Source organism: Larus michahellis, chromosome 9 (genome assembly GCF_964199755.1).
Source record: "Larus michahellis chromosome 9, bLarMic1.1, whole genome shotgun sequence".
Classification (NCBI taxonomy): domain Eukaryota; kingdom Metazoa; phylum Chordata; class Aves; order Charadriiformes; family Laridae; genus Larus; species Larus michahellis.
Genome location: NC_133904.1, coordinates 11,845,284 through 11,861,231, shown reverse-complemented (window position 1 = coordinate 11,861,231; position 15,948 = coordinate 11,845,284). Strand labels below are relative to the sequence as shown.

Genomic DNA, 15,948 nt, shown 5'->3' with positions numbered 1-15,948 from the left:
ACGGCCTCTCCCGCTGCGTGTCAGTGAGGCAGCGGTGGCCGGCGCGGGAAGGGCCCGCCGGGAGTGCCGCCCGCCATGGCGGTTGCGCTGTGGCAGGGGGACCCCTGCAGTTCTCCGGAGCGAAATGCGCCTGCAGCTCTGCAAGCATCTTCTCCGCTCAAGGTCAACATCCGCCCTTAGGCCAGGAAATTAGGGAGTTTTAACGGACAGGTAGAAATTTGATTGGGAGACTGGGTATGGAGGGTTTGTCTCCTGCAATCCCCGGTCTCAAGAGAAGGGTAGTTCCCTACTCCTGTAACTGGAGGGACACACGTTTCCTTGGCATTTGTGTTTGTCCCAGTTTGCCACTGCTTGGACTCACAAACCACAGAAAACCACAGGGACTCGAAACTCCAGTGCACCAAAGGGATGTCACCTCCTCTTGTTAAGGCTTTTTCCCTTCTATGAAGAAGGAAAACTTACGGTCACAGCTTTTTTTTTTTTTTTTTTTAAATCTAATCTGGGTTTATTCTTAGTAACATTAAATTCCATAATTTACAAGCTAGTAACTCAGCTCAACATGTTTACAATACCAGTGGTTAGTGTATTGCCAACCATTTAGCTTTCTTCTCATCTTTTTGTGAGTTTTACTAATTTTACTCTGGTAAGACTCCAGGCAAATCTCAGTTGATTTCTCTAGCAGTTATTTTTAACTTCCAAGCAGAACACATAATTTGGTCTATTGGCTTTTCCTCTTTTTGAGGGGGGAAGAACAGTTAGTTAAAAATGCATTTTTTTCATTTTGTGACTAAGCTTATTTTCACTTTGAAACAGAGGAGCTGCCTTGGTGGTTTTTTGTTTGTTTTAATGTGTGTGCCTGCTTAGCTTTTAAGAGGAGAAGTTCCAAATCTCCTTAGAGACTGCACCCAGATTTCTTAGATTAACAATACCAACAGATTTAGATTAATGGAGGTCTCAGGTAAAACCCTATTCTCAGCTTTCTATGGAGCTTCAGGATGGCACAAGGTCAATACATAATCATACTACATATACGTAATAGTGTTATTATGTAGTTTGAGGACTACATCTCAAACTAAATCTGCAATCTGTACATATACTAGTAAAATCAGGATGCTATTTCCAAGCTGTTAAACTCGCTCTACAGCATGATTTCAGCTGTTTGGCTCCAAGGTTCTTCCAAAGTCTTGATCATTTATAGTTTCTTACACTTCACCTTTCACCAATCAAGATGCACTCTTCAAGTTCTGTGTTCAAAACTACTTTTTTCATCTGCAAATACAATTTCCATTGTTTTCTACCGTACCTTGTTCTTCAAATATGTAAACGTACAACTGTTTCAGTATTTTAACATGATGTAAATATCAAATCAGCAAAGTAAGGATAACAAACAAATTGGAAGTGCAGTGGTTTTTAGGAAGGCAATTAGGCTGAAATACGCGTCTCCCATCAATTCAGTGCTGAGAGCTGGAATGAAAATGGCAACAACTAGATTTGGAAGTTACCACAACTGAACAACTCGGCTGGTGCAGGGTGATTGCAGCCTGTGTCTCATGTGATAATATACACAAACTTTACACTCATTGTCTTTCACTAACAGCTCAGAGTCAAGGATTTGTCACGATCAGACCTCGAGTCTAAAGGCCAATTGTGAAAAATAGATGTTTAGTGGATGTTATTTAGCAAGATTACCGTGCATATTTCTTGTCTATGGAAAGGGAGAATTCTTTTGTTTTGATTCAGGCAAACATCTTCCACTTCATATAGAATTGATATTTTGTAAGTAAAGTACAAGAATATTTTGAATACTTATTAATACACAGCAACAGTAGAACAAATTGGATGTAATGTTCCTTACAGCGTATCTAAACATTTATAAAGCTCTCAGGCGCTTTAAGGCTACGGACTCTGGAATGGCTGAGCATCCTGCCCATCGCATTCAACATCTGTGTCTGCGTGTGCTAGCCATTTCCCTGGCCCTTTGTCTCTCTCTCCTCGATGATGCTGCTGCTATGGTGAAAAATAGAGAGAAAGAACAACAGGATATTGTCCAATCCTGGTCTGTGTGCCAACAGTGACAAAATGTTGTTTTCTCCTCGGTTTGGGGATTCTTGTTGGCTTTTATTAGTCCTTGGTGAGCCTGAATGCATTAAGATGTTTTTAAAATTCATCCAGTTAGTGTGGAAACCTTGAGTCTCTGGGAGGAAGGTGGTGTCCCGTGCTCTGGCGCAAACATCCCTGTCCTGGAGGATGATACTCTGACTCCTGCAGAGGAAAAGAAGAGTTCTGCTGTAAAAGACAACAGGAAGGCGTCCGACACTGCTGTGTGCCAGGAGGACACCTGCAGAGCTGCCGCAGGGGTGGAAGTGAGCCACAGGCTGTATGGATAGTGCTGAGAAAACTGCACAGCTCCACAAATCTGACGCCAAACTGGGGCGCTATTTTTGGGTTCCGTTCTGCTTTTCTGACACCTGTAGGTAAGCGTGAAGCGCACAGCAGACTTCTGCAGCGCCTTACAGAGCGAAGGAACCGTCACAGGGTATGGGATCACAGTGAAGCATTCTTGCTTAGCAGTCAGGATTAATTATAACCCAGGAATATGAACTGTAAATGCGCTGGAGTTGCCAAGACAGGAGCTGGCTGCATGCCAGTGCTTGAATGAGGAGGTACCGTCCTGCGAGGACGCACTGGGAGCAGCAGGTAAGACCTGGGTATGCATGGAGCCCCACGGAGGTCAATGGCCAAGTGCTGGGGGATACGGCGGGAGGAGAGTAGGCGTTCAAACATTATTTTGGGATGGGGATGTTTCCCTGTCTAATTTGATGCTCGTTTCAGTCAGCCTGCTTTCAAAATAGGTTATCAGCATACAGTGATGCACTTTATGATTTTTAAGAAAATCTTAGCTTTGGTGCAGTCTCCTTAACATGAAATAAACACAAAAAATCCGCAACTAATTTGTAGGCAAAAGCTTTGGCTTCTGCATGTTATATTGTGTGGGACACTGTCCCTTCTTTGCTGCACCCAAACAAGGCATCAGTGGTGATAAAGACTGTTGTGAGAGGATGAAGTGAGGTGAAAAATGATAATTGAGCCAGATAATTAATTGTATTAAAACCACCCAGGATAAAATGGAATAATATATGGCACATTCTGCAGTAATGCATCATATAGGCCACCTAAAGCTAAGAGGCAAACTCAGCAAATGCTTTGATAGATAAATATCAGAAATTTAAAAAAATCTGTTTGAAGTGTGAGAAGTGATGAAGTGTAAGAAAACCACAAAGGTGAAAGAAATAGATGTGCTAATTACATAATTGTGGGACTACATAAGAAATGCCTGTGAAGGGGGAAGCTGAGGCTGTTTGGTTGTGAAGAGTTCAGCGAGGGTTCAGAAAGACTGAATTGATGAAGCTGTAACTTCCATTAAGCTGTAAGCCTTGGAAAGGAGCCTTCTTTGTAAATTAATGTTATAATATTGTTTTAATGATATGGGATATGAAATAGTTGATATGAAGTCAGTAACTGCTAAAAAGTTGCTTTTTATTGTAGCTTCAGGGCACTTAGAAGTCTGAGTTTCCTGGTTGTGTATCCAGTTCAGGAGCATTGTGTTAATAGTTTTATACATTCTGGGAAGCTCTAGGCTCCGTCTGATGAACAGGTTCTGATGCTGGTATACAAAGCTCTTCTTTTTTCTCTTCTAAGGGCTTTTTGGAGTTTACTTTGAGCTTTTCTATGTCTAAGAAGAGTTATTGTATCAGGGGTAAGAAGGAAACTTTCTTTTGCACCAGTTTGTAAATGTTGAGCATTCAATCTGTGGTACTTTAAAGATATTTTCTTTTGAAATACTAAATAGTTCATAAGTATTGGCTAGCTCTGCTTACAACCAGATCACAAACTCTTAAACAAGACCTGACTTAATTCTAGCATTGCATGTATTACACTTCTGTAAAGAAACCGGAGCTTATACTACTGTCTGTCTGGGAGTAAACATGCAGAGTTCTTAACCCTGATTTCTGACACAAACATTGATTTTAAATTGATGCTACTCTTCTATCCAGGTATGTTTTAAGAATGTTGTGGTCTTGTTTTAGTCTTCTGAAATGTCTCTTGCTCAATAACTGTTATAAGACTTTGATATACTTTAGTATAAATTTAAATAATAATCTCTTTGCAGGTGTACCTGTTGGATGCTTTCTGTGATCTTTACAAGTGAATCTACACAAGCAATTCCTTCCTAAACTCACTTTAGAAACTGCATTTTGGTCCTTGTACTGCTTTAACTCCTAGAGAAATAATTACACTTAACAAGACCTCATTACCTACTGAAAAACATAATGACTGAATTCCTGGTTTGTTTTAATTGGTGCAATGGTGAACAGCCCCAGCCGGTAGGTAGATGCACAACTGCCATCCTTTATCATATTTGAAATTTTTACTTTCAGTTATGTGGAAAACACTTTCATTGTCATGTTGTTTTATTTAGTTTGGGATTAGTAATGCAAAATGTAAAACCAGACCTGTTAAACTATGTTTAAACTATGTGCGTTTTGCCAGAAGCTTTGTCCATATGACTGTTTGCAGTTCTCAGGCCCTGACTTTCCAACACTAAAGTAAGTTTTTGCTAAAATTCAATTAGCAGTAATAAAAGTGACTTTGACATTCCGTTACTGCAAACAGCGTGAAACTTCAGCCAGGTTGCAATGAGGAGTCATTAGGGGTCACTACTGACTGTCTTTTAACTTAGCAGCCTGTTTCTCTCTGAAATCTGAGCATGTTTTCTGAATAGACCCCTAAGATATCCTTTTTCTTACAGAAGAGGCGTCGGAGACTGGACCGGAATATGATAGGAGAACCAATGAACTTTGTACACACTGCGCATGTTGGGGCAAGAGAGATGAGTAGTGACTATTCATCGGTAAGTGTGCACCTCTTGGATAGGCAGAAGTCTCTACTCGGTAACCTGCAGAGAAGGTAGCCAATAAAATACTAGATAACTGTAAGAGAGAGAAAAATATGACTTTTCTTTTTTTTTTATTAATAGAATAGCATCAGAACAGAACTGTCCTTTGGCTTGTAAACATAAGATACTGTGGAAGATATATTCAGCAAGAAGTGGTCATTTCCCCAGTATATGTACATATGATGAGAACCTTTTTGGATAAGGATTCTGTGGATTCACTTGACACTAGGTCCAGATAACACATCACCCTGAAGTCAAAGCTGTGCCAGGGTGAAGGATGTAAGAATAAGTGGATTTTGGATAGCAAGACCCATCTCATGCACTGACTTAAAATAGTATTTAACAATCCTGTGTTTAGTTGTTATTTCTCTCTACTACTGTTGGGACCCAGCACTGTAGACGTATGTCTCACCTGCCTCTTCAAATTGATATGTTGAATAATTGCTCTGGCAACCAGACTTTCAGATGCATGTTCTAATAAACTTTTTTCCTAGGCTGTATCGATTCAGGAACACATGAAGTCTAAAGGCGGCTACACAAACGGCACTTCTGCGACTGTTGAGATATAGGAAACTGAGAGAAGGCTCAAGTCTGCTCTGTCTTATGAGGACCTTCTGGACTGTGCTTTCATATTCTCTAAAACCTCGTTATCATGGAGCAGAGAGAGTACCTGAATTATAAATAGGTCAGTCCAAGCTTTGGTGTTCTTAGCACAATAGCTTCTGAAGGAGTTATTGTAAGTTATCCTTAAAATGGTCTGTTGTGGTAGTGTTGTAGCAGCAACTGTAATTTGTCACTGTGGATGACTTCCTAGCTGCATCCCAAAAACCTCACACAGGTGTCTTGTAGGATGGGATTGCAAGTCAGTATTAACTGTGTGGAGTTTTGGCCTCTGTCTTTTTCTCTCCTCAGGAAATGCAGAAGTTGATTTATTGGAAGATATCACATGTTTGCACTTCTTACGTGGGCTAAGCTGAATTGCTAAGTAGGATCTTATAGACTGTAATATAACTTTGTACCTGGTTTTGGTTTTGTTTTTTTAGATGGCTCACAACCTAATGCATAAATCTACTAAGCCATACTTTGGTGGGTTTTTTAAATGTCTCTTCATGGTGAACAAACTCTTAACATAATACTGTTAGCTGAGTCTGCAAAACACAGTGAAACTTCTGCTTTGCCGTGATAACGCTTTTGTAGCTAAAAATGGAGTTTTTTCAAACATACCCCCTCTCAAATGAGGCTTAAAAAACCAGACATTTCTCTCAGTTACTGGGCTGCCTCCCTTCCATACATGTACTGGTCTGACTGACAGGTATTACTACAGCAGAGCTAATAAAACATACCAGTTAACTTCAAGTGGTGCTACAATATGCTCACAACTGTGTATTAATTTTGCATGACTACTATTGAATTTTAAATTTAAGATCACTCTGTTACCTATATGTAACTGCAACTACACAGGACTTCAAGGGATATCTCGCTTGTCTTTCTGGCCTCTTAATTTTGAGACTGGTTTGAAGTTGGTTTTTGGTTTGGTGTGGTTTTTTTTATTGGATGAACTGAAGCTTTTTTTTGTGTATGGTTTAAGTGATACAGCCATGTGAAGAACAGAAACTTAAAGGATATTGTGAAAACTTGCAGGAGAATATTAAATGGCAACAGTGTCTTGCAGAGTTGAGCACTTCATAAATATTTAAATAAGTAGATATAAATATTTACCCATACCCAAAATGCGGTTGTTTTACCTAGTTCTTATTAACCTTTCTATTAAGTGATATGACAAAACAGCTGAAGTAGAGCTAGGTTTTTCTTTTACCCAATCACTGACAACTGTTCGCCAGCTCAAAATTCTGAATGGCTACCAGTGCAGAAATTTAGGAAATCCGCTTGCTGTCATGGGATTAACTAAACACAGGCATTTAAATTACTGCTATATCAGCACTAGTTATGCTGGAAGTCAGTGGGACGTTCTCCTTCTTGCTCTAGGCATAAGATCAGTTATGAACTTTTTTCCATTTAAAAAAAATTATCTGGCAAATCTCTTATCTTGTATGATTCTGTTTGTGGCTTGTGATACTTCTCAAATCTAGACTGCTGAATTGTTAGCCTGATTTTTATGAGTATGCTAGGGAACTTAAAAGATGAAAGGTAGCTCTGTGTTTCTGTATGCATTCAAAATTAAACCTCTCCCCACCATATTTCATCTGTAAGGGACAAAGAGGAAGAGAGAACGTTACTTTCTGTAACAGTCAACAGCTCATGGTAACATTCTGCAACCACATAAGAGAAACCTAATATCCATGTCTTGCTAGATCTTTACTCTTGAATTAGAATGCATGCTGAATTTTAATATATTTTAGAATTAGCATGAGTTAGCTGTACATTTAGCTTTAAGTCTTTCATATTTGTCTTCTAACTTCAGACTTATTCCAACAGACTATTTAAGTACAGAGTTCAAAGAAGCTAAATCCTGCATACTGTTGAGGAAGCATAAAATGGCCAAGTTGTTTTAAAGAATAGATTCTAATTCATCTGCTATTAAATTGAGTTCATACATTCATTGCTCCGTACCTGCCCAGAAAAAGTAGCGGTAGGCATCTGTCATGAAGGAAATGGGTTGTATTTTGTTAACACTGTAAGAAAACAAATTGAACACAAATTAGTATTTCCTGAAGACCCGTTTGGTATGTTTAAGACTAGCGGTGTACACAGAAATAGAAATAAAGAAGTCAGTGATCATGTCAATTCTTCTCTCTAAAAATAATTCAACAGAGAATTTTGTTATTAAACCCTTATTTATAAAAAAATCCTAGTTTTTATTACATAAACCAAGTAGCACTATCTGGTGTAAAACCAACCTATTTTCATCAGACTATATAGTATTACATAGGATCACATTAAAGTGTCACATCATTAAAAGGAAATGTTTTGCTATTTGTATTTTAAAAAACATTATTTTTAAAATCTAAACAAACAAAAAAGCATGCTTAGGTAGTTTTTTGTTGTCTATTTAGAAGCCTTATCTAGCTGTAATCTGTCATGTAACTGGGTATAAACCTATCCTGGTTATAATAAATCTGTTGAACTAGGCACTTGTGCTCTTTTCATATTGTGGAAAATCTTGGTATTTTCTCTGCGCTGAAAACCTGTTGGTCAAATGGGTGGATCAGCATGGCTTGAACTTTTATTGCACAAAATCAGATTTCTCCACTAGGGAGCACAATTTTACATCAAGTCTTTGCTGTCTGCAAGCTATTACTCCATTGCAGGGTTGGCTTTTTTATTTTGTGTGTTTTGAGCTTGACTGGAATAAAATACAGCAAATAAGACCAAAGGATCCAAATTTTTAATCTGTGTTGTAGGCTGTGAAGATCTTGTACTGACACAATGTGGCAATGAAACATTAGTGCTCTGACTTGATAGCATTTTATGATTTCTTTTTGTAGTCAGAAGTAAAATAACTTGCAAGCGGAGCAGAATCAAGTCGTCTATATGTTGTCTGGTAGAGTCTCAGCACTGTATCTGTTTGCTTCCTTAAAAAAAAAAATAAAAAAGTAGGGTTGGGGAAGTAACTATTATTTTAAATACTGTTTGTCTTATTCCTTGATGTCCCTGCTAGGCTTTACTGACTATCCCATAATGCTGCATAAAGCTGCAGTCAGTATATAGAAAAGGTATTTGGCTTTTTCACAACCTAGTATATCTCTTTACCTCCTGTAGAGCAGCTTTATAACACCTATGTGGTGGCATGCTATGTTCCAAGCTAGCCTGTAATATGGTAACTTGCAACTCAGGCACGTAGTGCTATCCATTTTTATGGTCTTGCCATATTGGACCATCAGGTGCTTCTGTAGCTTCCACTCCATAGAGACAAAAAATGTTTGAGAGATTAGCAAATACCTTTAATCTTACTGTGCCAGCAAGAATAAGCACAATTTGACAATGCTAAATTCTGTGGAGGTATGTTTATTAAATTCATTATATGTTACTAAATACAGTAACACCAGTGGGGAAAAAAGTCAAATCTGTCAGTGAAAGATGATCTCGTGGCTGTTCTTGATTGTGTTTGAATATACTTTGCTATCAGCACTGTGACACTGACATAAAAACCCAACAGCTGAAGATAAGAACAGTCGTGTCTGCCTTTTGTAATCGCTGTGGAGATAGATGAGATGAACTACAGGAAGAAAACAGTGCTGTGTTACAGTGGTGTCAAAAGGGTCTCTGGTGAGTGAGTTCCTGTAAGGCTTCCCGATACTTTGTGGTTCTGCACACTTGGTTAGTCAAGAGCCTCAAGCACTTGTTTAAAGCACTGTACTATGAAATCATTCAGATAAAGTTAGGCAGTCAGGGAATGGGAGGTAGAAGCTAGATATTCCTTCCTAGCGTTTGTATCTTCTCCAGAGAACAAACTCTTCAGTGGGACTGATTAGAAGGAATACTTGCAGTACTCTGCTTTACTAGGTTATGCTTCTAGTTTATGCCTCCTGAAGGTAGACTTGCAATTAAAAAAATCTGTAAGACAAGTGAATAACACGCTAAGGGTTAATGTCAAAAGTGTAGAGTCCTGAAACAAGAAAATTCTGGTTCATTAGATTGCAGATTGGTTTCAGGGCAGAAAACAGACTAACTGTAAATATAAATTTAAAAAAAAAACCAAACAACCAAGGCTGCTTAGAATAAATCTTTCTTATTTACTTATTTTTTTTAAAAGTGGAGACTTGCATTTTTAACTCCTTGCAATTGTAGTGCTGCTCTTACTATGTACCTTTCTGTTGTAATACAAGGGCTGGATCAACAGAGTTTAGACCCAAAGCAACAGTTAATGCTTGAAATTCAAAACTTCAGCTGCTTACCTCTACAGCTGAAGTCCCTGTGCGCTGAAGGAAATGCTCTAAGTGGTTGGGCTTGGGCTTCTGCAGACAAACTGCCCTTTCTTCATACACAGTAATTAGTCTGGCACACAAGGCCCAAGTTAGTTACATCAGTAGTTTTCCTGTTGATATTCATGTGGTTATAGTGTATATGTAAAAGGTTTCCTAGTCCTGTATAGAATAGGTCCTCTCTAGGAACAACTGTTGGACAGTTGTTCCCTCAAAAGAGCCTTAAGCTGCGGAGTTACTTAAATTTATCACCACATGCAGCTCTGAGCCAGTTTTGTACTTAGCTGTGTGAAAACATAAAGTCTCCTTGTTATTGCTTAATTCTTCGTGCTCCAGGGAAGGTGGTCAGAGAGGCTAATGGGCTGATTGGGAATTTCAGAAAAATGAGATGTACAAGTGAGGCAAGTGTAGAAGTCACAGAGGGGCAATGTGGTAGATGTTTATGAGGAACGAGCAGGGAACAGAACATGTGCCTGTCAATGTTTGTTATCTGCAATGCACAGGACAGCTTTGCTGATACCAATTGTAAAATACTCGTAATGTGTGCATAATTGGTATATGGAGGAAATTGGGCACTTAAATGCATGACTAAGCTGGGACTTTGAGACACAGATTGCCAGCGTAACTTTAATGGATGGTAGTATCCTCTTCCTGCAGTGGTTCACAAAGCTGTTTTTAGAAAGCATGGAGCCGCCCAGAAAGCTAGCTTCGGTTTCAGCAGTTGCGGAGTGATGGCAGGTATATGTTTGGAAGACAAGATGGTGCCTTTCTTTTTTGCTGATGAGTGTGAGGTTGCAGATGCTCTAAATGCTGAGGCCTGCTGCACCCAATGCTACCTCCGTGGAACAAAAAACAAATAAAACTTAGAGTTAATACAAAATAGCTGTAGTAAAAAGGTATTTGCCTTCACCATGTTGCTAAAACTTCAGGGAAATGAACTAGATCCATCTGATATTGAGCTTCCAGGTGTTGGGAGAGTATGGATGGGTTGGAGCTGAAAGGTCATGAAGACTTCCTTGTGCTTGAGGAGGTTTGGGTGATGTTCTCCTGGACTCTCTGCAGGCTGAGGAGATCACCATGGCTACACCAGATTTCCATTAAGACCTTTGCTCCCAATGGTACGTAGAGGAAGGAAACATGAAAGAAAATAATGAAAGCACTTTGAGTAGGCAGGGACGTTACTCGTATGTGTTCTTGTGCCAAAAAAGCTCCCAACTTGAGGTGTTTGGCACCGAACTAGGACTGCTGTCTTCACCTGGCAACTTCTAGATGAGCAAAATCATGTTATAACAAAAAACTGTGCCCTCTGAGGGAGAGTGGGGTGTCAAGGGCACCCATGGCATAGTATGCTTCCGACTCTGCCTTGCCTAAACCCAGCACTAACTGGCTTTTCTCCAGCATTGCAGTATGGCTGCTGAACACCTTGTGGTTGTCCCTTGTTCCATACATCCTGTTTCTGCACATCCCATCAGCGTGACCAAAATCCTAAAACATTACCCAAAAATGTACTTCAAAAGGGAACCTAGTTTTAATCCCATTTAGAAGACAGTAGTAACAGATGGACAAGAAGAACAACTTTGAGGTGTCTGTTGAGACCTCTACTCTAAATTACTCATGAAATCAAGGCCACAAAGCTGTATTGAAACTCCTTTACTCAGTGAACCTTTTTAATTATATTTTTGTATTATTAAAACAATGTAAATGGGAAGAATACTCTCTTTATAACAGATTTTAACTTTCCTCTGATATTTGCATATACATCCAAAGGGAACAAAATCAAGGTTAGTATTATTAAGGGCCCACCCTAATTCAGGGGCAAAAAAAAAAAAAGGTTGAATTATGTCTTTTAATATTTTAATATGTATGTCTTAATATATATGTATATATTTAGACCTTCATCTTAAGTAATGTGGAAGGAAATAATCCATTCTTTTAAACTGAAATTAGTATGATTGCTCTGGCTTACTGGAAGTTAAAAAAATTGACTTAAAATCTACATTTAAACTACTGAGAGAGAATTTGGTGTGCTTTTAAAGCTGACATTAGCTTGTACAAGTGGATGACTAACTAATTTCAGATTCTTCATCAAAGAGCTAGAAAAAGTGTTTGGATTTTCTTTTTTAATAGTGTATTTACATGCATATGATCTTGCTGGTGCTTAAGACAGACACGTACATTTTACATAACTTACCTGAGCTGAGTCTAAAGGTGAATGAAGACTATACTGATAATCAGTAATTAATCTCTTCACAGTGAGCTGTCTACAATTAAGGATTCGTAGAGCAGGCAAAACAATGGCAGTTGTTCTAGACAGAAGTCTATTTGTAAAAAATTGATCTACTATATGTATGTAAGTTTGAAAGTCCAGTCTCAACATGTACTGAAGCTGCATATTAATGGTGAAAGTAATATGCTTTTAAATGCAGTTACCCATGTTTACCCTCGCAGTCTCTACCATCAGGAAATATTAAAACCTGACTCAATACCTTTGAGGGTGTGATACAAGCTCGAAAATAGAATTCGAAAGTAAGGCTTACAGTCCATCATTAATGCATGCTAATGTGACTTTCCTGCATAATGGCATATGAGGAAGGCTTTCACTAGTTTCTTTCAACTACTTTAAACATCCCCTTTGAAAATGCATTTGAATTGGCTGTTCTCTCCACTGCATAATGTCCAGTGAACTAGGGTATCTCTTGCTAGCAAGGACTGGTATTTACTGGTGTTCAGATAAGGCTGTTAGTACATGCAGAAAAGTTGCTAGACGTGTGTTTGTATTAATAAATAATTCTTAAATACCAGTCTTTCTGTTTTGGATCACTTTCTTGCCAGGAGATAGAGATCCCATCAGGCTGTTGCATGTGTCCTCATGTTTGCCGTGTGTGTGTGTGTCTCACAGAGATGGCAGGTTTTGGTAACGATGTTCCCCATGTCACTTTGATCAAGAGGTTTCACAGTGTTATCTTGCTGTCTTGTTCCAGGCTCCAGCCAAAAAGCTGTGAAAATATGAAGCACTGAAAGAGACCGTTTATAGGGTGGGATAAAATTTTCTTTGGTTAAGCCACTTCCTTTTCCTTGTCACCTGCTCTATTCTGCCCTAATTACTCTACCACCCACTGAATTTCTTAGAAATATATTTACATTCAGTATCTGGGTCAATGTTCTCTCTTAGTTCTTAGAAATTAATACAACATATTAACAGTTCCTTCATCCTTTTGAAGCTTGTTTATTGATTAATGAACCCCAAATCCTCTCCTTATGATTTTTTTTTTGTATGACATAACTGTTTTGCAATCGTAGTCCTTTTAAAATTATGCAGTGTGTTCTCTTAAATATCTAATGCAGATAGCCACCTGTATAAATCTGCCTACCTAACAAGGCAACTATTTTCTGATTGTGGTGTTTTATGCAAAATTAACAGAATTAGACAGTAATTCAAAGTTAAGCTAATAAAATAGCAAATTTAATTAGATATACAGGGAAAGGAACAGAAAAAGGAGATTGGTTGGAATAAATTTACTCAAAAGCCGAGAGGCTGATAAATATGAAAAAAACATAAAGTAGCACTTAATGCAATGGGAGAATCAGGAGAATGGCATTTGAAGGGAAAATGTTCTGGATGTCTTTCCTTGTGAGTCAAATAATTTGTGTTTAAAAGTGTGCGTGTATGGTGGAAAACAGGCAGGGGGATGGAAGCGATAATTTCGTGATCCCTTTAAACAGGATTTCAATATATGCATGTATACTATTACTCAAGCAGTTTCTTTTTTGTTATTTAGTTTCAGTTTTCACTTTCTAACTAATGTGCTCAAAGCCTACATTAAACATCTCTGTTCCTTAACGCTTTGAAATGCTTCAGGAATGCCTGAGCTGAGTGACAGATTTTATTTGATGTTGATGTGGTTGGGAAAGGGATTTTTCTGAGTGTTGTTTCTCTTCTTTTCTCTGATGGAAATAATTATGGTGGTATAGAAAGGATGCAATTCTTGGTGTGGATTTTCTGTATTTTACACGGATTATGAGTAGAAGCTGTATTGTTCATTCCAAATAAAGAATTTCATGTTTAAAACTGGAGGAAAAATTAAAAGAAAAAAAAACCTTTTAGGCTTTTAAGTCATTCTTCAGGCTCTGAAGGTCTTTATAACCTAGTTTCTTCTGCCTGGGATTGGAAATAACATATATGAATAAAATCTAGTCATTCTCATAGTGCTGAAATCTGAGACTAGATCATCTGGTTTTAGTTTTGGTTACATATTGAAGCTAACGGTAAAAATTATGGACTACTTAAGTTGCCAATAAAGATTACCTAAGAAGGTTTTACTGATGTCCTGATCATGAGCTGCCCATGTCCTGAGCTAACGCTAGGGCTCCTCAGTGCAGCTATTTCTAACCTGCACAGTCCCACTGGACTGCGGGGAATGCGTTTAACCTAAGAGATGCTTACACGATACCTTTAAACAGGCATCGAGGCAGGGGAGATCAAACCAAACGTACACTTTGTGGGACAGCAATTTCCTTTAAATAAAAGGAAATTGTACTTCTAGTATTTCTCCTCGGTCCACTTTTTTTTCAGCTGCAGACAGAATAAAAACTGCTGTGCTTTCCTGGGGAACGCAAGGAGCGGGATTAGTATTTGGTAGGGCAGGACACCCTGTGGAATCTGATCCTGTGAGCAGCTACGTGCTTCCAATTCAAATGAAACACTTCTTCCATGCCTGAAATACACTGTCGTGTACATACCCCTCTCTCTTTACAGATCACAGAATTTATAGATGTATTGAAATAATCTGCATTAATCTGTCATCCAGATCTTGTTAGATTCAGAAGTAGAGAGAGCAGTTGGTATAAAGTGTCGTGGTTACTCTGACAACAGCACCAAAATAGAAACACGCAGATGGACAATGTACTAGCTGTTTTTTTAAAATACCAGTTCTGCATGGAATATGAATTATTAGCTGTGTCATGGTGTGCCATTATCTTTCACTGTTTAAATACAGTAAATTGTTAGACACGCTTCTGCAGTGTAGCAAGTCTACAAGATGCATAGGCCTGTTCTGTTGTCACTGGGGGAGAGTTTGCTTGTTATCATCAAAATATCCGTATTGATCAAAACGCTACTTATTTACAGGTAGGTAAATGTTATGAAGATTTTTGCAACAACAGAACAACTTACTGAAAATTTGCCATACTGTGGTGGGAACTGTTCCCTGTAGATATTTTTACATGGCTTTGTCCTTAAATTCACACAGAGGGAAAACCACACATGCAGGAACCTCCTTCTTCTGTGGTAATAACTAATAACCACTTAGTTTGTGAGCCACTCAAGCGGGTGGGTTACCCACTTTAGGCTTTGATTTACAAATGCTGGACTGCAGATGAGCTCTCATCCTCTTGCCTCTCTCTTCCCTCACACCTCCGCTGTCTTGACCACGGCCACATCCCCTCCTTTTTCCCATAATCTTTCCTATCTTTGCCTCTTCCCCTTCCCCGTGCCCGCTGGCCCCGAGGCAGCCTGGCCCTTTGGCATAACCAGTGCTTGAAAACCTCCAGGAAAGATGTTGCTCAACTTCCTCAGCTGGTAAATCACAGAGTTGCTTTGGTCTGTCTCCTTTCTGCAAATCATTGCTGGCTCTTCCAGCTGCTGCATCATAGCCCTCGTTGTGCTTTCAAAGCATGGAAGACATCTCTGAATTTTTATTTTTTTTTAAATTTTTTTTTTAGTGCAAACAATTCAAGTTCCCTTCAAACTTTTGTTATAAGCCAGGCCTTGCTGTTTCTTGTACTTGTTGCTCACCCTGCAGACAGACCGCGGCCCCCAGGGCCTGGTCACCCTGACAGACGGAGTGAGGTGAAATACTCCGATTTGGGGCAAACCCGACCGTTCCCTTTTATTTCTAACGGCTGTGGAGGGTTTCATGTCGCGTTGAGCACCCCAGACCCGCCGGCGGTGAAGCTGCCGGGTGGGGGCACGACAAGCTGACCGCCAGAAGGCACAAGGCAACAAGCAACGCGGGGGGGCCGGCGGGAACACGCGTGGCCGGGGCCCTCCTCAGGGCAGACCCCTCGCACCCGGCCCGGGGACGCCCGGCAGCAGGAGGCGGCCCGGGG

General features: G+C 39.4%; 1 protein-coding gene across 2 annotated transcripts; it reads left to right on the top strand.

The window, feature by feature from the left end:
- Positions 1–2,137: 2,137 nt before the first annotated feature.
- On the top strand, positions 2,138–13,934 carry LOC141748786 (CDC42 small effector protein 2-B-like). Of its 2 annotated transcripts, none has more exons than XM_074601377.1 (4): positions 2,138–2,697; positions 4,172–4,385; positions 4,811–4,912; positions 5,452–13,934. In XM_074601377.1, exons 2-4 carry the CDS (start codon positions 4,332–4,334, stop codon positions 5,524–5,526), a joined length of 231 nt encoding a protein of 76 aa, XP_074457478.1. In that variant the 5' UTR covers positions 2,138–2,697; positions 4,172–4,331; the 3' UTR covers positions 5,527–13,934. The 2 variants fall into 2 exon arrangements, with proteins under 2 accessions (XP_074457478.1, XP_074457479.1); XM_074601378.1 differs by lacking the exon at positions 2,138–2,697 and adding an exon at positions 3,361–3,427.
- Positions 13,935–15,948: the final 2,014 nt, after the last annotated feature.